Source organism: Rhynchophorus ferrugineus, unplaced genomic scaffold, assembly GCF_030347505.1.
Source record: "Rhynchophorus ferrugineus isolate W39M unplaced genomic scaffold, kcgeb_rfMv2 rfM1, whole genome shotgun sequence".
Classification (NCBI taxonomy): Eukaryota; Metazoa; Arthropoda; class Insecta; order Coleoptera; family Curculionidae; genus Rhynchophorus; species Rhynchophorus ferrugineus.
The window spans coordinates 86,922,048-86,945,381 of NW_027472580.1; the positions used below are offsets into that span (position 1 = coordinate 86,922,048).

At 32.3% G+C, this 23,334-nt stretch overlaps 2 protein-coding genes across 4 annotated transcripts in view; both read left to right on the plus strand.

The window, feature by feature from the left end:
* LOC143200961 (glutamate receptor ionotropic, kainate 2) overlaps nucleotides 1-7,619 on the plus strand; it is a 196,886-nt gene extending 189,267 nt beyond the window's left edge. Inside the window, exons 17-18 of the mRNA XM_076411779.1 lie at nucleotides 106-261; nucleotides 4,283-7,619. Coding sequence (XP_076267894.1) covers nucleotides 106-261; nucleotides 4,283-4,453 — 327 coding nt within the window. The 3' untranslated portion in view covers nucleotides 4,454-7,619. The remainder of the gene's footprint in view (nucleotides 1-105; nucleotides 262-4,282) is intronic.
* Nucleotides 7,620-10,175: 2,556 nt separating this feature from the next.
* Nucleotides 10,176-22,564, plus strand: LOC143191450 (glutamate receptor ionotropic, kainate 2). 3 transcript variants are annotated; one of them, XM_076396528.1, is made up of 14 exons: nucleotides 10,176-10,329; nucleotides 12,005-12,148; nucleotides 13,765-13,967; nucleotides 14,026-14,178; nucleotides 14,231-14,425; nucleotides 15,980-16,240; nucleotides 19,376-19,603; nucleotides 19,661-19,867; nucleotides 20,157-20,241; nucleotides 20,329-20,605; nucleotides 20,663-20,861; nucleotides 21,531-21,753; nucleotides 22,056-22,171; nucleotides 22,228-22,564. In XM_076396528.1, exons 1-14 carry the CDS (start codon nucleotides 10,239-10,241, stop codon nucleotides 22,486-22,488), a joined length of 2,643 nt encoding a protein of 880 aa, XP_076252643.1. In that variant the 5' UTR covers nucleotides 10,176-10,238; the 3' UTR covers nucleotides 22,489-22,564. The 3 variants fall into 3 exon arrangements, with proteins under 3 accessions (XP_076252643.1, XP_076252652.1, XP_076252661.1); XM_076396537.1 differs by having other exon boundaries at nucleotides 20,404-20,605; XM_076396546.1 differs by lacking the exons at nucleotides 10,176-10,329; nucleotides 13,765-13,967; nucleotides 14,026-14,178; nucleotides 14,231-14,425.
* The last annotated feature ends 770 nt before the right edge of the window (nucleotides 22,565-23,334 follow it).

Here is a 23,334-nt window from a genome sequence, read left to right on the forward strand (position 1 = left end):
GAGCACTTCATTGGAATGAGTTAACTTTTTTCTAGAATTTTAACTAGAATTAAAAAAAGTCGTTTTTTTTTAATACGAAACTGTAACCTCTTATACATGTTATAGGATGAAACAACGAAAACCAGCAGCACAGCAAACGAACTCGGACTCGCGAACGTTGGTGGAGTCTTCGTCGTCCTCATGGGCGGTATGGGCGTGGCCTGCGTCATAGCCGTCTGCGAGTTTGTGTGGAAATCGCGAAAAGTCGCTGTCGAAGAAAGGGTGAGCAGCATTCTACACGACACGTAGCTATAAATAATGAAACAGCAGGTTTATCGTCACTAGGAGAATTCAGACGTTACGATATATTTTCTCATTCGTCTCATTCAATCTCAAACCAAAAATATAAATAAACTCGGCGAAATCGGCATTAAATCGAGCCTAGGTTTTGGAAGAGGTTTAATGCCGATTTTCGGTGGTATAAGTGTTAGGTAGCAACTGTTTCGATGGTGTTTAGCATTTTTAATGACATCGTTTATATTGTCAAGTGTATATATAAATATAAAAATATATCATAAGTTAGTTATTATAATGTTATACATGTATAAAGAATTTTCACTGAAAGTTGAGAATATAAAATAAATCTTCGTTATTGTAATATAAGACATACAATTATGCTCAGATTTGGTGTTAACAGCTTTGATTCCAGAATTCCACTAAACGTTAATACAAGATTTAATACTGATAATATCATGGGTACTAAAGCCTGTCAAAAATAAGATTATTTTGAATATCTTACAAGAGATAATTAGAATAAAATTATATGAAGTAATTCAAAACATAGGATAAGAAGAACATAATGAAAGAATTAATAGTATATCTGATTCAAATTTTTAATAAATACTCCTATTGTTCCTTTTTATTGCTGCTTTCATCCTCCATTGTCCGGTTTGTATTATCCCAGTGTTACTGATGATTTTGTGAGTCCATCCTCTGTAAATCTCTTTAATTTTTAATTATATTGTAACGTCAATATCAAATGAATTTAACACCTATCAAGTTTTCACGCTATTGAGTTTAATAACGTCTAGTAGAAAAACTACAATACGTATTTATGTAAGAGATTGTACTATGGAACTAATTGTTACATTTTTTATATAAATTATACTGAGACTTAAATATGGTGCCTTCGAACCGTATTAATTTTAGTTTTATTTTTTAGCAATATCTAATAAAATTTAATTTTTCTTCCAGGATATATAAAAATATGTTCATATATTTGTAAAGACAGCATGATTTCAATTTAGGAAAAAAAATAACTTCTTTGTTATGTTACATTTTGTTTTCATATTTTTGTATTAAATTTAAACTGTACTTTTTAAGCTCAAATCATTAAAAAAAGACAATGTTACAAAAACCCAAGAAAACAAGATACAAAAATCAATCGAATATAAATATTTTTGTTGATTTCTATTGGTGATAATCCAGAAAAAATGCTTAGGAATATGACGTCCTAGCGATTCACTTTAGTAAAATACAGAAGGTGTCAGTCAGAATTGTTATCATGTAACAAATGTCCGAGAGACGAAGAGTGGAGAAATATCTCGAGTAAACCTCGGATATAAAATTGTGAACTTGGGGGACGTCTGTTTCTCTATGAATTTAATTGTTCCTGATGAATAAGGGGGCATTGATTATTCTCCTGGGAATTTTGTTTTGAAAGACTTGAAGACGTCCCACCTGGCTAGGTGAGACGTATTTTAGATAGACACTAGAGCTATATAGAACGACTGATCGAACCATCATCTTGTACAGGAGAGATTTTGTAGAGAGAGGAAGCCTGCTGGGCTGGCTGATAAGCGGGAACAACAAATTAACAATACCTTGACCTTTATGGAGCGACCTTTGAATGTGGGAATTCCACCTAAATTTGCGATCGAGGACAAGACCGAGGCTTCTTCTGACCTTGAAATTTCGGCGTTTTCGATGTTAAGACGCGAAATACTCGGTGCAAAATACTTCTTGTGGAAGAAGATTTCCTGGGTTTTCTGCGGGTTGACCGGTTGCAACCTCCAGAAATGTAACCACTGGACCGTCTCATCGAGTTGTTTTTGGAATCTGCTTCGGATGTGCGGTTCTACTCTTGAAGAAACAAAGTAAGCAGTGTCGTCTGCGTCTGCTTGTGGTCTCCTAGGGATATCTGAAAGAAAAATATTAAATACAGCGGGTGCCAGGGGGGAGCCTTGTGGAAATCTTGCATCGATGATTTTCCGCCTAGAGAGAATATCTTTTTTAATCTTCACCTAGTAATTTCTGCGTAAGAAATTGAATAAATATACATTTTATTTGATTTGTGAATTTATCTATGATAAATAATTTAATTAACCTAATTTAATTAACAAATAAATTATATTTATTGGTGAAATTACGAAGCATCAATATAAATAACTGTTAAACAACCCAGTCTAAATGATTTTTTTTTGCTTTCCATTCAGTGTTAAAGAGTCATTCAGTTAATATGGACGCTATTTCTGAACTAAACACTTTTACAAACTTTTGGTTATCCTGCTTCCTCATATCTCTATTGTAGATTATGACTTCAACGATTTAAAATGGTGATTTTGATGTCAGTGGTAAAAAGCGACCTGGAAGACCAAATAAGTTCGAAGACAATTAATCGCAAGACTTATTGAATGAAAATCCATCTGAAACTCTCAAACAACTTTCAGATAGATCTGCAATAAGTTAATTAATTTTTTTTAATTTGACAATACCGTGGATACTTTGTAATTGATCATCCACTATGATCTTTGAACACCAGACATGTATCTCATTTAATTCTTCCTTAAAACATACTTAAATCATTGCTCATCCCATAAAAATAACGCGTATTAGTAAGATCCCCAAAACAATGAAAGACGTACGTTTTAATTGTTAATATTACTCATAAGAAATGTTCTAAATAAATTATGTAAAATAATTTTGTAAAATTCTCAACTTTCAGTGAAAGCATCTGATGTTACAAAGCAAATTTCCAGTAATATATTTATTTAGACTTTCCTTCAAATATACCACGTGATAATACTAACTTTGTTAAAACAGGTGACGTCATCAGGTCTAATATTTATCTATTGTTTATGTACGTTTTACTAAACGAATAATTAACACAAGAATCATTCCATGAGATTTTAACTTAACTGTAATCGTTTATAATCAAATGTCAACGAAAATTGTATGTATATCGAAAGGGTGACAATATTTTAGTGTCGAAGTAAATCAAATGATGCACATATAGAGTACCAGGTCATACAAATCTAAAAGATTTAATTGTTAAAGGTGTTGATGTTAATAGAGTTCTATTTATTTGATTTTGTATCATGTTTATGCTTTCTTATTGATTGGGACAAATAGGAGGTAAGTAATTTAGTAGTTTCATTAATCCTTATCTGTAACATTTAATAAATTCTAAAATAAATTATTCACGAGGCTACGAAGTCGAAGTTAATTTACTACACACAACAATTATTTAAGACATCACTCGATAGGTCTCCGGTCTAACTATCGGTTGATAAGTCATCAACTCTCACGGTGATACATTCGATCCAATTTTAATTTCAAACTTTTGAATGCCATTTTTATCTGTACAATTTATTTTTGTTTCGGTTTTTGTCTGTTTTCTATCGGCTGCTGTGCTCTGAACTAATTTTTTTTGAGGTCTAGATTTTGAAGATTTATTTAACTAATTCTGATTTCTCTTCTTCAGTTTTACATGTTTTATCAAGCATTTGCGGTTTTCCAAAGCTATTTTCTCAACAATTGTCGATTTATCTATATACGATATAGATTTTCATGGAGCTCAAGGAACTTTTGCTCAGTATTATAACTTGTAACTACTATTATTACTTTTTATATATTATATATATATTTATTTTATAACTATAAGCCTTTGTAAAAAAATTGACCATAGAGTAACAAAGTTAGGTAATAGACTTACAGTAAAACGAAACCATCACAAGACTGACAGACGTCTTCACTCACATTAAACTGGAATTATTTCCTAGTAAATTTAATAATTAGCATTAAAAATTATAATTGTTGAATACTGTATGTTTATAAAAAACCGTCATATTTTTTACCAGTTTAATGATTACGAGCTTTAAATCATATTCAAATTGTTTCCCTAAAATCGTTAATATATGTTGATAAATATCTAATAAATTTAAAAAGGTTTAAATATTATTAAAAACTAGTTTTATTAAATGTTAGTGATACTGTTTCCATTAAACTTTTTTCTGTGTTTTAGTCCTCTTTATGTTCAGAAATGATAGTCGAGCTTCAACACGCATTCTGTTGCCAACAACCTCAGAAACCGGTCCGGAAAAAAGACCGCTCTCCGGACAAGGATGGCAGGTTTCATCCACCAGGATCGTACACTAGCTACGGCTTCGTTACCACAAAAGATTCGATATCTTAAACATGGAATAACGCGATCAGCAACATCAGCATATCATGAAACAGAATTCCAGAGAGATTCAGAGAAAAAAGTTTATTTATTTTATTATCTATTTTCTGCAATTGCAAATCAAATATTATGGAAGCGCTATTATTTTCGGTCTATGTTGATTATTTTAACCTATTATCACCAAGTAATGCTAAATAATTATTCTCTTAATACCTCTGAGGCCATCCTTCTTTATATAAGTACATAAAATTTCAATAAGCAGTTTTGAAAATAACTTCTGACGTTGATTGTCAATGAGTCTGTCTAAATGTGCCTACTTCTCAACGTTTCAAATGCTACTCTGCAGTTGCCACCTCAAAATGTTGTACCATATTAGTCAAATTTCTTGAGAAACTGCTTTGGGTCTTCTTATTTTAAGAATCTAATTGCTTTAATTCTGGAGTTGTTTTTAAAACCCTTTTGATAAACCATACTTTGAATCAGTATGTCTCTTCACGATTTTGAAATATATCAAGCATACTGATATCAAGTTGATGAGGAGGGTGGTATCATTGCATTACATAATACATTTTATTTACATAAATATTACATAGAAACATAACTATGTTAAAATAGTACAAAAATAACATCTCAACTACTTTGAATTAATTATCATGATGATCAACAAATTAGTTTTGACAATATGTGTTCAAATTTGAATAAAATAGCCAACTGAGTGCTACTGACCACTTCATTTGACCTAAATATCTTACAATCCCGCCATTTCCTCAGGCTAGGAAACAGGAACAATTCACAGGAAGCTGTCGTCAAATTAAATGACCCAGATTTCTCAAAATCTCACAGTTGCATGATAATAGATTGCAGCTAAAGGGAGAACAGTGATGCATTTTAAAGTAACTGCATTGGAAATTGAAAAACAATTGACTTATCAAACTGTTCACGTACGCGTACTTTCTTTTCTTTTTATTAATGAATATTATATGTTTCCTTCGTGTGATGTGATGTCTTCATGAATATGTAAATAGAAAAACATACTTCATGGCCAAATTCACTTTATTTCTTCATAGACCGAGGATAATGCACAACAGGGTTTTGCACAACAATAGGGGCGCTCGATATTTGGCAAGGTACTGCAGCAATGTTGCTGGATTATCATAAATAGAATTAGGCATAGAAAATTACAGTGTTACAACATTTGATATGTTGGTTCATTACATGTTTGTACATCTCTAAACAATTGGCTTAATTTAGTAGATTTTGCCTGAAAACTTAAACTTAATTGCGTGGAAAATAACGAGCTCAAGCGTCCTTCACAATAAACCCTACATAATCAAAATCAGAAGTATAAAACAAGACTTTAACTTCTAAAGGATTAAATATATATGAATGAATGTGAATAAAAAGAACTAATTTTGTACAATTTTAGTTTAGAAATAAGGCGGTAGATGTCATAATACTGCTTTGATAACTTTTTATGGTAAATAAGAAAAACATTAACCTAGTCGCTCTCTTACAACACACTACTGTCGGTTTCCTACACTAAGAAAGCATAAATATAAATAAACTTGTGATATTTTAGTAGCAATTACTTGTTTGTTGTTCGATGATCTAATTGTTGTTAAAACGGTAATATATTGCTCAAAGAAAATATGTTACAAGTCCATTAAAATGAAATTTTAGTATTTTTTAGTTCATATTGACAGATCTACTGATGCACTCAGTTTCTCCGGGTTTTCTTACCTTCTTACCATTTTACCTTGGGTGTTTAAGATATTTGCCTGATAAACCCTCGTTCCAATATACTATAAAGTCATCAAAAGGAAGTATATTTATAGTGCATACAGAACTGATGCAACAAAAAGTGAAAACAAAACTATACGTTAGAATTAGTGCAAATAGAACAATTATATGGCGAGGAATAAATAATCGTACATCTAGCAATTTAAGAAATTAATAGTAAATCACGCCAAACCGAGCATTTTATATTATTTGTTATTATTAATATATAATTACTAGTCGTTGTCGGCTATAGTCAAACTTTTTCTGTTAAAATAATTAATTTAAAATTTATTGTAATGTTCGATGTTTCGAACAAAAATACAAATATTTATTGGAATTGCTAACTCATATAACACTAAAAAGGTAGCTAAGTATTTATCTATATGACTTATTAAGTATGTTGCGGTATTCTGCAGATTCAATTTATTTTACTCAAAAACACCACCGGAATATATGTCACATAAACTCTACACAAAAAAATAAAATGAATAAAAATCGTTTATTAAACTAAAAAAATAATCTCATAAATATAGATTAAAAGGGCATCACATATTTTTTGTGGAAAATATACTGCACTATTTCAGAATATAAATTCTGTTTAAAAATTGATAACCCAAAATAGATATGGAACCAATATTTTTCTTTATTTTACATAAATATTAAAAAGCTGCGTTTATTGATTTTGATTTTTGGGTGATAAAATAGACTATAAATGTCATGTGGCCAATTGTAATTGATGAAAAAAGTTTTAAAAATCTAATAGTACAAAGTGATTAGGGCAGACATGTACATACAAAGAAGTTACAAAATACTCAACAGAAATTGTCGATGTAGATGTCTGCGGATTAGTATATAGTGTAGAATATTGATTTTGAAGAACAAAAGATTTTGAAAGCTAAGACAGAAACACAAAAGTAAAATTCAAATAGAGGATAAAGTGTTAAATTAAATATAAAACAAAAACAGAAAGAATTAAACAATTGACATCACTTGCAAAAACACATTGCTTAATCGGAAAAATGGATCAGGCCTAGCAATTTTACGGCCTAACATATATTTTTTATTATATTTTATAACATAGTTTCTTTTATAAACAACTGATCTAAGACTCTCTACGAATCAAAGACATTTTGTGAATGTTTTTTCCAATCAAAATAGTAATAATAAACTATACCAATGTACATATAACAACAGCAATATATCACCGTAAAGTAACTAATTATTTGTTGATATTGATGTTTAGTTATATATTAGTTGATTTTACTAGTTATAAAGAGATCACTTAGATCTTTGTGAAATATATGTGTAAAATTCAACCGATCAAAATCATGCAAACTATTATAGGTGTAATTTTGTGTAATAAATCAAAATAAGTATAAATAAAAAGTGCTATATCAGTTTGCTACAAGAGTGTTTTATTTTTATTTTAAAAATGCATGCTTACAAGAAATTAAGACAAATAATGACAAGTTGAAATGAGACAAGTGAGTTGAGTTCTCAAAATCAAGCTCCAATAGTGTGTTTCACAATTATTGTAACATAGCGGAGCGTTTTTTGTATTTATTAATGTATAATTCCTAGTCTCTGCCAACTAACTTAAAATTCGTCTGTAGGGTGAGTGGGAACTAGGTATTTATCTAGGAGGACGCGTTGGCCCTTACTTATTCTCTAATAAAATAACAGCTTAGCTCTTTTAGAATTTAGTACATTTCACTACACAACTATATAAAATCACACGATTTGGTTCTCTTAAGTGTGGGTTCTACGTCAATGCTGTCCAGTCAAGTGTTGTAGCATTTCGGTGTTTCCATATGTCCATTGGTTCCATATAGGTTTTAGCATCTGCTTATACAGCAGTAACTTTTGCATTTTAATTTCAGTTATTTTCTTTTCTATTTGATGTTTTTGTTTGATAATGTTGGTGTTCCTTTCATTGAACTTTTTTAAAAAATGTTTTTATTAATCTCTAAATCTTATTCTAGATACTATTCCAACTTATTTTAAAATATTTATTCTAAAAACTATTCTAACTTGTTTTAGACATTACTAAATCTCACTCTATTTGTCTATTAATTAGTTAATATGGTAGTTTGCGCTTGAGCCTATGCATTACACTGTAATCGCGCACATTTAACTCTTTGGCGAGTGCATTAGGATGCACTAATAGTCTTTTAGGGTACTTCACACTAACACTTCAAATAACACTCGTTATGGGTTCTAAGGGGATATCGCGCTGAATCAGTTTCTTGGACACGTAATATGGGGCATCGACGAGGACTGGCAACACATTATTCTGGAACCTCTGGAGTACAGCTATGTTAGATTTTCTAGTAGTACCCGACAGTTCAATACCATAGGTCCAAATAGGCCTAAGTGTTGACTTATATAGCAAAACCTTATTATCTAATGATAATTTAGATTTACATCCTATCAGCCAATGCATTTAGTTTAGTTTTACCCCAAGCTGCTTGCATTTGTCATCATGTCAAACATCGATCAAAATGCATTCCCAGATATTGAACGTTGTCTGCTTGCGGAAATTCATGATTATTCAATTTTACTGAGGGACATGTTCTTCTACAAAGGGTGAATGTCACATGGGTAGATTTTGTCTAATTTGCTTTGATATGCCACGTTTTCAACCACAATTCGACTTTGTTAATATAAAGTTGGAAGTTTCTTGTGGCTGATATTAGATCCTCGTGTGATCATCGAAGTTTTGCGTCAATATTCATCCGAAGGTACAATTCTAATTGTTACCGTGTGGGATAATAATATTATTCATACTTATGGGTAAATGAATAGTTTAGTTTTCGCTGAATTCAATATGCATTGATTTACTTTCATTTACTCTTATTCTCCCTTTCTGGATACACTTATAATATAACTTGCCTGTTGCAGTTTTGTGTTTGCTTTTCCGCTATCGTCTCAAATATCAACTATCACAGTGTCATCAGCAAATATAACCATAGTAACATTTTCTATTTGTGATATGTCACATATAAAGAGTAGGTAAAAAACGGAGCCAAAACACTGCCTTGCGGTACATCTACTTTTATTAATTTCATTGTTGAGTAAGCTTTAACTTTAAACATATTGCCTGAGAAGTAGGAGTTTAAGAATTCAACGAACTGTTTCGACAGCATTTTATGAAGTTTATAGATGAGTTTCTTATATCAGACTTTATCGAAGGCTTGCGCTACGACTAAGAATATAAATTATATTCGTAGGCCTTTTCAATAACGCCTGTGATTCTATGTACCTAGTCAAATGTTAAGTGTTGAAACTATTGTCAAAGTTCCTCCTGATTTCCGTTGGTGTTTGATATTTATCAAATAAATACTTCATTTCTTCGTCATCCATATCCATTATCCATATATGGATAATGGAATTCATCATGCATTCCATTATCCTTTACTATTTCATAATCAATTTCAGGCTGTAAAACATTGGCACTGGAGGCAAGCATTTAAAATAAACAGTAAAATTGCTGCATTATGTATTGCAGTGTAGCATAAACTCAACATTGTATCAAGCGATATTCATTAAACTTACTTAGATTTACTATTTTTTGTGTCATTTTCACTATAAAGTATATTGGACCGTTGTTCAACATATGTGATAACCCTCCACTTAAGTGTATGTGATCAACTTTTGTAATTTATTTTAAAATTGCCTAAGATGGTTTGTGAAGGTTTTATGATAACATTAGATAAATGATCTGAATAACGAAGACTAGAAATTGTATATTCACTGTGTCTCAATCTAGATTATCACGCAAATTGAAAAGAATTTAAACGATTTTTACAGATAAAAAATATATAATATAAATCTCTGTTGATATTTCTTTACTACAGGATCGGCTAGAAATAAAATGACACACTAAATTCGATCCAAAAATAATCCAACGTTTCCTCGTTGCTCTAAAAATATCCTCGGTTTTCAGCTATGAACTTCAAGATTCCTACATGATTACGCGATATTTGTATTTGTTTTTTTCAGTTTGTGTTGTTCGAAGATGATACATCGACAAATTATAAAATGTGTTCTGTTTATATTACTTGTTTCGTTATTGGATGTAATTGCTGAAAATTCTATTTATCGTATTGGTAAGTCAAAAATGTTATAGAAATGATTGTTGTGTTATAAGGAAGCATTTAATAGGTCAAGTGATTTATTAGTAAATTTGATGCATTAATAATAGTATATTAACTTATTTATTCTTAATACTATAGAATTCTATTTGTTTGTTAATAACAAAAGAGGTCCTTTTTACATTATATTAGGCATTATATACCAACATATTTGATTATTTTGGATAAGAAATATATAAAAATATTGTACGTTGAAATTTGCGCGTTACCCTCGATACCAGACACCCCCCCGCCCCCATCAGATCGTATCTTGGTTCTAATGGAACCATCTCGGAAATGCACTCTTTCGAATAATGAAACAGAATTTTGAAAATCGGTCCACAATTGACGGAGAAATCGGCGAACATACATTAAAAAATATATCTACGGCCGAACCGAGAACCTCCTCCTTTTATAAAGCCAGTTAAAAATATATCGCATCAGATAAAATCCTAACTAAAAGAACATCTAGCAACTGAATTAATTAATTAATTAGTTTTTGGAGCATAATGAAACATTTCATTAAAAATTAAATTCAAATAATGCATCTATTTTATTTCCTATTAATTTCGCTATCTTTCAGACAACAGGTGAATGCAATATCGAAAGAACTCTATCTTTATTCAATAACTGCTTCTCATTGATCTGAACAAATAGTAACCCTACAAGATAATCTATAATCTACAGGGAATATTGTGAATGGAATAAGATTGCCCATTTGAGTGTTTCCAAATATGTTATTACCGATTTTGTGACGTTTTCACCCGTTTCCCCATCAATCCATAGTTAAAACGCATCAATTATACTCAATACTAATCCCCTTTTACAATTTCGTTAGGTTTTAGTAATACCTATTCAGTCACACCTAGCGGCTCTGGTAGTCATCAGATTCTGTTGGCAATTTCAAGGTTATTAAAACAAACAGCGTTGAATATGATGCTACAAACTGCTAGTTCATTCCAATATTCATCAATAATCCAGAAGATGAAAGTGGCATCTACTGCCGAAATAATAAGTTGAATCGTCAAAGCTATAGGAGCTTCTTCTTCTCTACGACGGTACATGTAAAAGCGAAGAAATATTGCAATGAAGACTATCTCTTTTGAAAGATTATCTTGCCAATCCTTCTGTGTGGCTCGAAGATTTGGACAACAATACAGTTTGGAGCATATATAAACTTTAGGTCTAACGTAATTAGTTTAAGATGTGAAAATCCCTGCACAATTAAAGAACAAATTTAGAAAAGCAGATTACAATTATTTGGATATGGCTGTAGAATGAAAAGTGAAAGAATTATTGACAGACGCAGCTTCAAAAGAATATAAATCAAGATCATACGATATTAACATTGGCTGGGGCCAGAAAAACTAATCACTAACTGTGGCAAAATTGATTGAAGAATATTTCTAAAAGTCCTGCGGCTTCAACAGTAGCATGTTAGTAATTATTAACAGAACAAGAAAATGAAAATGTTAATAAGCAGAAAGTCGGTGTTTGAAATACGGATACGGATGGATAAGAAGAATCAGTGCCCATAGTGGACTATAGTTTAACAAATATTAATGTATACAGCTTCTTATATAGCCTTACATTTTCAAAAAAAAATAAATTAGCAAATACCGTGTTTAATATATTTATTTATATTTACCAGGTGGCCTATTTAGTGATCCTATGCATCAGGCAGCTTTCCGAGTATTGGTAAATAAAGTGAATAACAGATACTCCAATTCACCCATTGAATTTATAGCTGAACCTTATAACACCTCATATTACAATAGCTTAGATGCTAGAAAAGGTAAGAATACAATAAAATAAAAGAAGATCTAGGCACAGTGAAAATAACGGTTATTAAAAATATGCTAATTAAAAACTCTTTCATTATAAAAATTTGAAGAAATTACATCTTTTCCTTGGATATTTTGCTTTTCATATTTATTAAACTTAATTGTTATTTATAACAATTCAATATCATAACAATGGTGTTCTTTTTTAACTAGCAATTTTAATTGTCATGATTTAAATCAAAATGAGTAATTGTAACAGGTCAATTGAAAAGTCCCCGACCTACCATAGTAAAACATTTTTTTTTGAATTTTTTTTTATTCAACATAATTCTCTTCAAGGATGATACACTGACTATAGCGACCCTCCAACTTTTCGATACCATATTTGTAATACGATTTGTTCTTTACTTCAAAACAGGCCTCAATTTCGGCAATCAGCCGACAAACATTTCTTCTCAGCGAGCATACTTTTGAGATCTGAGAACAGGAAATAGTCGCTGCGGGCCAGATCTGAAGAATGGTGAATGAGGAAGGAATTTGAAACTAAATTCATGGATTCTTGCCATCGTTTTCACTGACTTCTGACATGGTGCATTGTCTTGGTGAAGCAGCACTTTCTTTTTTTTTAAATGCGGCTGTTTTTCGCCGATTTCGTCTTTCAAAAGGTTCAATAACTCTATGTAATAGTCGCTGTTGATGGTTCTTCCTTTTTCAAGATAGTCAATGAATATTATTCCATGCGCATCCCACAATACAGACGCCATAAACTTGCCAGCTGATTTCGACTTCGGAGTGAAATGATGGAGCCAGGTATCCACGCGGCACCCACTTTGCACAGAGCATTCTCATACCCAAATATTCGTGAATGATATGATGTACACGTTCAGTTGATATATCTTGAGTGTCTACTATTTCATTCAATTTCAGTTTGTAGTCATTTAAGATCATTTTGTGGATTTTTTAAATGTTTTCGTCGGTATCAACCTCTTTTGGGCGTCCATTGCGTTCACCGTCTTCGGTGCTCATTTCGCCATGTGTAAACTTAGCATACCAATCCTTGATGGTTGATTTTACTGAGGCTGTGTCCGGAAACTCGGCATCAAGCCAAGTTTTTTCTTCAACTGTATTTTTCCCTTCAAAAAGCACTATTTTATCAACATGCGAAATTTCATTTTTATCCATTTTTTTTCTTAATAACAAGTTGCTTTACTCGAATTGCTATAATTCACAAACTAATGATCTGACAGCTGTCAAATTTATACACGCATCTTTTGAGTGTTAGGTCTACTAAAAAACATATGGATTTAATTCTAGTAGCGCCATCTATGTGTCAGGAAGAAGCCTTTTCAATTGACCTGTTATAAATAACAGTGATAATTATAATTGGTGTTCATTTTGGTATATCGTTTTGAATTACTTCAAGATTAGTTAATCTGATATTCCCTCATGTACGATTCATTTTCAGTGTAATGCTGGACTGAAGCATTCACGCAGGACTTTTTTATCTAGAAGTCTGGCGCTTCCAGTTTTTTAACTTTTATTCAACCTAACCGAATAATTTAAATAATGTTAAAATTTATAATATACTTCGGTATTTGGTATTAATATTAAAAAAACAATATATTAGGTGTCTGTGCTCTGATGGAACGCGGAGTTATAGGAGTGTTCGGTCCAAGCTCACCATACACCTCCAAATATATTCAAGCGATCTGCGATGAGAAAGAAATACCACAGATCGAGATTCATTTCGACGCGAAAGTTGACAGGAACAAGTGCGTCATCAACTTGCACCCCCATCCTGAACAGATATTTCAGTTTTTTAATTATTTGGTAAGCACTAATAATATACTTGCACAAATCATCTCACCTACAGGGAAATGTTTTTCAGATAGCATACCTAGGCTGGGACAAAGTTATCATATTATTTGAAGATAACGAAAGTTTATTGAGAATCTCTCCACTATTGGAACTGAACATGGAACTTGGCATTGATCTTGTTTTTACCCAGCTTGATAAAGATAGTGCTGGTAGTTATAGAACGGTGAGATAAAATTCAGAATCTAAGGAAGATGATCAATAACATTAGTTTCAAGGTTCTGAATGCATTGAAAAAATCGCCCTATAAAAATATACTTTTGGATTGCTCTATTGATGTTCTCGAAGAGGTATTGACGCAAGCTCAACAGGTCGGATTGATGACAGACGAATACAACTTTATCATCACGAACTTGGATATCAGCGTGATTGATCTGGAGCCTTTTCAATATGGTGGAGTTAATATTACAGGGGTATAGTAGTTTGTTTATCAATTATCACTATTGCTTTCCACTTTCTTCAAGTATTAATTTTATCCAATTTTTTTTCACTTCTTGATAAAATGATCACATATTTTTATATTCTGTTCATTTTTGTAATTTCTATTAGTGAATTGTAATTATTAGCATAAAATGATATGTATAATATGTATCTACATAAAATAGAGAGGAGTAATTAATTATATAATGATATTTTAATCATCGATAACTACTTCATTAACTACTTCGATAACTACGACATTTATCTACATAAAATAACGGTTTTCGTTTTAATATTATTGAGTTATTCATTGTATGCAGACGCTAAGTATGGAAGGGAAACATTTTTCTACAACCGTTATATTTGTTGTTTCATTGGAAGAAATCTGCTACCAGAGTCCATAAAACTCTTTTAGAATTGTCACAATTATTGATTTTAGTTTCAACTATTTCAGTATGACAGTTTTGATATCAAAATCAAAGAACAGCCAAAGGGTACAAACTAAATGTTAAAGGACCAAAAGTCTCAACTTAACTCAAACTCTCAAAGAGTACTCAGCCAATTTCCAGAAGATTATACACCCATGGAAACGATACAAAGGGGAGGTGTGGCAGCATGAGTTAAATGAAAGTGTTTAAATTAAAAGAAGAGTTTTATGTGGTCTATTGTGACTAGCTTTGACTACAATAATCCCAAGCTCAAAAAGTAAAGGGATAGTCCAGAAAAGCTGTCTATATCTACTCCGAATAGAAATATTTATAACCATAAAGAATCCCTGCTTGAATAAAACTGTTACTGCAGCTGTTTACCGATTTTAATTGAACAAATTCAGCTATATGTTTTTGCAAAAATGTCATAGCAATATTTGCAAAGCCATATTACACGACAATGCTAAGCCACACATTGCAAGAGTTTTGAAGAATACACTGTTGTAAATCGAATAGGAAGTTCTGCCACACCCAGCTTACTTACCAGGCATGGCACCCTCTGATTAGCATTTTTCCAGATTGATGAAGTATGGTTGGTAGCACACTATTTTTAACTGTTAGAAAATGATGATAGTGAGTGAATCGCAACCAAATGAAACATGAGAAAACATTTTAGAAGACTATGGAAAATATCCTTTCTCAACAATTGTATTTTGTCTGCAGTGAAAAACTGATCAGATTACATGCATTACTTGGCTACATGGCTTAACAATTTTAGAAATCATTCTGATTAACGTTCTCAAGACCATAGAAGTAATAACAGAAAAGAACAAGAACATCTGAGAGCTAGAAATAAACTAAAAATAGTCTGAAAATATATTAAAAATTATAAATTTGTTAATTTTGTGTTTAATTAATCAACAATTTAATTAGTTAGATTCATATTTTATTTAAATTTTTTTTATATTAAGAAATAGTCAATTTCGGTTTTATATAAAAATATCTTTAACTGACTAGAAAATTACCTTTAGAAACTAGAAATATTCTTTTTATGTAGATTAAAATAATTATCTCATATTCTCATCATTTATAAAGATGTAGTTAATTATGAAATTCTAGGCAAGAATCTTTGATCCGACTAGTGAAGACGTTAAACAACTTACCAAAGAAATCTTAGACACCATGAGAATTCCCAACGAAGAGAAAGAGAATCGATATTTGAAGCTATCTACGGCTCTACTTGTCGATGGCATTCATTTGTTTTACGACGTCATACACGGAATGCCGGACATCCAAAGCGACATCTTACTGGAAAGTCTCGACTGCAGAGACTCAGACTCTTGGATGTACGGATATACGATAGTAAATCAGATAAAGGGGGTTAGTATTCAGTATTTTTGTGAAAAACATATTGTTACTAAATTTATGCTTATCTTATTTGGAAGAACAGCTTCAGTTAAATATCACCAGTGGCTTGGCACTAGTCTATTTTCTTGACCCAATTTTGTGGCTCTAAAGTTCCTGTTCGAAAGGTAGTTTTCTCGGGTATTGGTATCTGTAAGCCACTTTATTTGACAATATTAAATCCATGTGATAACACTATCTAGTAAGAGGAAGCTAATTTAACAGCATTAAACCGTATTTTTTTTGCGTAACCTTTTACTTTATAGCCCTAAATTTCAACAGTACAATTAGCAGCATACACGCATAATATAATTAACTTATATGATAAGTATCTTATGTGATTTTCTTTATATAATGACACTTAGAAGATTGCTTCAGTAAGTAATATCCTATAAAAACTGTTCGTTGTGGACTAACCTGCTTTACAGCAACATAAATCGAGTACGAAGATCCATCGGCCCTATCTTAGCCTCTAATCTAATAGTGCTTATATATTAACATTAACATTGTTTTTTATTAAATGAACCTTACTACATAACACTGCACATGATCAAAAGACGTAATTATTTTACTGTTCTGATTTAATATAAGAGTTGCAATTGGAATTGGATTGCTTGGAACATGAGAATGGAGTCCCTCAATTTCATCACCATCACACCATCAATTTTAAGTACTTTGTGTGATAGGTCTATAGGCTTTTACATCATTTGGAGATTTTTCAGATGATGATAATTATACTCATATTGAAATGAATTTAGGGCATGTTTTAGTCGAAAATCTGCATTAATTAAGTTGGTGAGTTCATTCATTACAAATTCCTTTTTTTGGTTGATTTTGCAGCAATTGTCATGTTTTAGAGTCATAATCTGGTGATTTCTTTAGAATGTTGATGAATTTGATAACTTCTTTCGACTTCACTAATTGGATTGTTCAATTTTCAGTCTATGACCAGCAAATTATATGCAATTTCACTTTCGTTTGGTTTGAAAGTTTCTTCTAAACAGTCAGTGTATACTAGTAAGTGGACTGTGTACACATGGTCCTTTTATTGTTTTTGTGCCTTTCCAGCGCAAATAGTGTGTTTTCTCGTCATAACCTATGTTAGATTTTTGAGGTAGTTATTGCTGAATTTGTTTTTAATTTCCAGTATTTACCATTTTGCCTTAACCGTCATTCGAAGAATTTAATTGTGTAGTTCAAATTTCCTTAATAGATTACACAAAATATATTTTGTTTAAGAAAATATTTGATTTATTCATAAACAAAATTTACCGCACTGTCCCTTTTTCCAGAAAATTATTTCGTTCCTGATTTTTTTTTGATTTTTGAAACAGATAATTTGAGATATTGAGCTTGATCAATTCAGTTTCTTAACAGAAACTGAAATTTCCTTAAGGAAGAAGAAAGGAATACCATGTCTTATTTCTTTACTTTCTGTATTCACACAATATTTACTAGATGTAAGATACTGTATAACGAACTCACATTGATTATAAGTTAGTCACAAAAACGTAAATTCTAAATGGACTTTTCTATTTGTTTTGCACTCAGAAAATGGCGTCCAAATTAAAAAAACAGACGGGCTATAACAAGTCAATTGAAAAGTCCCCGGCCTATCATAGTAAAACATATTTTTTGTATTAAAAATTTATTATTTTTTATTAAACATAATTCCTTTCAAGGGTGATACACGAATTCTAACGGCCCTCGAACTCTTGGATACAATTTTTGTAGTACGATTTGTCCTTTGCTTCAAAATAGGCCTCAGTTTCGGCGATCACATCTTCATTCGACGAAATACGGTCGATGAGGAATTGTATTCTTGCCGTCGTTTTCACTGACTTGTGACACGGCGCATTGTCTTGGTGAAGCACTTCCGTTTTCTTAAAATGCGGCCGTTTTTAGGCGATTTTGTCCTTCAAACGGTCCAATAACGCTATGTAATAATCGCTGTAGATGGTCCATCCTTTTTCAAGGTAGCCAATGAAAATTATTCCATGCGTATCCCAAAATACAGATGCCATAACCTTGCCAGTCGACTGTTGAGTTTTCCCACGCTTTGGAGCGGCTTCATCCGCTTCAGTATGCAATCCACTCGGATGACTGTCGATTGGACTTCGGAGTGAAATGATGAAGCCATGCTTCATCCATTGTCACATATCGACGCAAAGACTCGAGTTTATTATGCTTTACCATCTTCAAGCACTGCTCCGAATCATCAACTCGTCGTTGTTTTTGGATAAAAGTGAGCCCGCGCGGCACCCACTTTGTACAGAGCTTTCTCATACACAAATATTTGTGAATGATATGATGTATACGTTCAGTTGATATCTTTAGAGTGTTTGCTATTTCATTCAGTTTCAATTTAAGGTGATTCAAAATCCTTATGTAGGTTTTTTTAAATGTTTTCGTCGGTAACAACCTCTTTTGAGCGTCCACTACGTTCGCTGTCTTCGGTGCTCATTTCACCACGTCTAAACTTACCATACCAATACTTAGTAGTTGATTTTCCTGGGGCAGTGTCCGGAAACTCGGCATCAAGTAGGGTTTTTGCTTCAACTGTATTTTTTCCCTTCAAAAACCAATATTTATCAACACGCGAACGTCCTTCACAATTACATAAAGCTTCACGCAAAATGCTATAATACATAAACTAATGATCAGACAGCTGTAAAAACATATATATTTAATTCTAGTTTTCAATTGACCTGTTAAAAAAGAACCAATCAAAAGATTTAGCGGATGTTAACATAGAGGTGCATACGATATCATTAAAATGGCCCGAAAAGGCGATTACAGTGTTATCTGGATAATGAACGCCACAAAGCAATGGTCATGGCTACCTATGCAGTTAAATCTTTCTTTACTCTATAATAAGATTCCTATATAAAAAGCGAAATTGTTGACGATATCGAAGTCACATGCCCATCAGATATTTACCAAATAATTCCCTAGGTTATATATACAACTACAAATAATATTACACACAAAGCTTATTGTAGAACTCGGTAATTATACGGCTTCTATATTCTATTCTACTATATAATTAAGGCATCATTTAATCAAAGATATGGTCCTGATTTAAATTTCATTGTGCCCTTTTAATTACAGAGAGACTATGACGGAATCATTACAGGTAAAATCAAATTTGATGGTGAGGGATTTAGAAGGGATTTCAAGATGGATATTGTGGAACTGACCGAGAATGGTTTGACCAAGGTGGGGGAATGGAACACTACAAGTAAAACCATGAATATATTGAGGCAATACACAGGCAACACGGAGCAGTCTTCTGAGATAGGTTTATTCAATAGAACTTTTAAAGTTATCACGTGTTTGGTAAATATATCTTCTAATATTTTGCTGTAAAGTTGAAAACAGCATTCGCATTTCTAGACCGATCCATACGTCATGATTAAACAAATACCGGAACAGTTAGTTGGTAACGACCGATATGAAGGTTTTGGCGTTGATGTCATTGACGAGCTTTCTTTACTTCTTGGATTCAACTACACCATTTTGGAGCAAAAAGATGGTATCATTGGGAATTTTAATCGCTCTACAAATGAATGGAATGGTATGGTTCGAGAAATTATTGATGGTGTAAGTAGTAGGAAAGTTGTCGCTTATATGACGGGATTTCGCTTAAGTAGAATTAGTACTGATAGCTTGGCATTTTTGAGAATATTTCTGTCCATAAAATTCAAACATACAATCATATTTATTAATTAGTAAAATAAGCATTCAGAAGAACGCAATAGTCTTGATATATATTTCAACTTTAACAAACTGTCTAAAATAAAAACAAAACTCTTCCTCTGTATTAGCATAAGTATGTTAATATTTTTACTAGCTAAATAACTAACTAATACAGTTTATAAATAATTTGCAGAATGCTGACCTGGCAATTACTGACTTAACGATAACATCGGAAAGAGAAAATGCAGTTGACTTTACCATGCCATTTATGAACTTAGGTAATAAATATAATCAGTTTGACAAAAATTATTTTGATTACTTACCAATGATATCAGCCAATAATATGAATTAATTAAATATTACAGGAATTAGTATTTTATACCGAAAACCTAAGCCAGTACCTCCAAGTCTGTTCATGTTTACCTCACCATTCTCTACAGGTGTCTGGATAATGTTAGGGGTTGCATATCTTCTGGTATCAATATCGATTTTTATTATGGGGCGATTGTCACCCAGCGAATGGACTAGTCCATTCCCCTGCATCGAAGAACCAGAATACTTAATTAATCAGTTCAGCATCAGAAACTCGCTCTGGTTCACCATTGGCGGTCTGCTTCAACAAGGATCAGAGTTAGCTCCGACGTGAGTACGTTATCTCAGCGTTAAAATGTTGAGTTAAGAAGTTATGGTGAATTTCAGGAGCATTTCCATCAGGACGGTTTCAGGATTCTGGTGGTTCTTCGTTTTGATCATGGTGGCTTCTTACACGGCAAACTTAGCTGCTTTTTTAACCGTAGAAACCTTAGTAACACCATTCAAGAATATCGAGGAGTTAGCTAGGCAAACCGAAATTCAATATGGCGCCAAAAGACAAGGAGCTACTGAGAATTTCTTCAGGGTATGCAGGTTCTTTATAAAAGAGTTTTTTTAGTTTCTGCAGAGTAAGTTTATTCAGTCGACAACCTTCTGATAACGTTACTCAACCTACACCTAGGAGTAGTCCATGTATATATTCAGCTGACCTTTACTTAATTCAATAGAATATAACATAATATTCTAGTTGGTTCATAAAGTTTGTTTATTTCTCAACTAAGTAACAAACAAATTTGGAGTAATTTTTATATTTTGTATTCGTCTCTTCAATGTTATTATAAACAATACTGCGCATTCAAAGTTTTGCCTCTTTGACCAACAAGAGAGTGACCAACTTAGAAATCATCGATCTTAGAAGTCATCCGGTTTTACCCAGCCTGGTTACTGGCGTGACTAGGATCATTTTCCTTTTCGAATTTTGCACTCTTGCCTAGGATAATCACAAATATTAAAGAATCACACACATACATTTACGAGCATGCCCCAGCATGATTTGAAACCGCGACTGTCGCAACAGCAGGTGGACCGCCCTGTCGCCTTTACCACAGCGCCAACAAAGCCGGCTCACTTAAGGTTAAGCGCGTTAATAGGATTAAAATAAAAAACAATCACATAAATCAACTGATATCCCACATTCTATAACCCTACATATATAATAATGGTATTATGATATTATCTTTTCGTGTTTTTTTAGGATTCCAATCTTAGCAGTTACCGAAATATCTGGAACCATTTGAAGGAACATCCAGAGTATATGACTAAAGATAACGAGGAAGGGGTTAAAAGAGTAGAGAGCGAAAATTACGCTTATTTTATGGAATCTACCACCATTGAATACATTGTACAAAGACATTGTAGTCTTGCACAAGTTGGTGGTCTACTCGATGACAAAGGATATGGTATAGCCATGAAGAAAGGTAAAGATATGGCACACTATATATTATTGATAACATAGTCATCACAAATATTATATAATTTCTATGAATACTTAGTGCAGTTAAAATTATAGAATAGGATGTTATTACTTTTGATAACATTGTTATGTTTACAATGACAACGCATATTTCAAACAGTTCCAATTAAGACTAGCTTAATTTCATTATTTTATCCAAATTATTATTTTTATAATAATTTTAATTTTATTACAGTCGTTTATTTTTAGATCTTATACTCAAGAAATTATTAACTAATCTCCAAAATTAATTCAATTTTATTCCAGAGTCTCCATATCGTAATGACTTGAGTACAGCTGTTATTAAACTACAAGAGACTGGAAAACTGACTCAGTTGAAAATAAAATGGTGGAAAGAAAAACGAGGCGGTAGTACCTGTTCGGTAAATAATTTCTGATCCTTGTTCGTCAGACAACAAGCCATAACAAATAATTTCAGGTGTCGTCAGAGACAAGTGAGGCTGAAGCGTTGGGTTTGAAGAACGTCGGTGGTGTATTTTTGGTTCTTTTTGTCGGAGCCTTTCTGGGATTGGTCGGATCTTTTACTGAAATGGCTGCGCATGTTTACGCCAAATGCAAAGTGAGGAAGTTATCGTTTAAGAACGAACTTAGAAAGGAATTAGGCATCACGTTTAAATTTAAAACCAACATGAAACAATTATCAATGGAATCGTTGTCAGAAAATAATAAAGATTGCTAGACTGTATACTCTATAGAGTTTTGTATACCTATATCCATAAAAAATTAATCAAAAGTAATATAAAATAGTTTCAAACATGGCTCGATTTTATTTCATTTCAACAGTTATTCACAAATTGAAAGTAGTTCCAACAGCTTTTAACTGTTAATCACACTTATGTATATAGCTCGACACTGTTTAATGGCAGATGTTTGTTTCCATAACTAAAAAAATCTCCAACAAAATAAATAATTGACGATCGATACTGAAGAATTATTAATTATGTTATAATTACTTTTTTGTTACACATATTCTTGTTCAAGCATGGCTATATAAACTAGAACACATGTATTTCGGTATTAAATCTACTGATTGATCAATTACCAACCTGGAGACATGTATATGCAGCAGGGAATACGCAAAAGAGAGACAATGTAATTGTTTATTTCCTTTCCAACCAAAAAAAAAGTAGCATAAAGTGACTAGCAATGAAAAGAGGATCTACGACGAGAATCTCAAAAGTAAAAATTCATGAGTTAGTGCTGGAGAGCCATCCACATCGTCACCATAGCGGAAAATTCAAGTCTTTCTGTACATATGATAGGACTAGAAAGGTGCATTGTATTACTAGCCTCTAAAACCGAGCGAAACTATTACTGCAGTTTCGTGCTTTACTGCTTACCGACAGCAAATGAACAAATTGAATGATGTTGTCACACAAAAGACAAGAAACAGACTAAAAGCCATCCTTTTACGTAACACCATTCAGGCACACGTTACAACAGTTGTGAAGGATATTGCAGCTCTAATGGAAAATTCTTGCTGCTTATTCAGATTGATGCAGCATGGCTAGCACACGATTTTGAG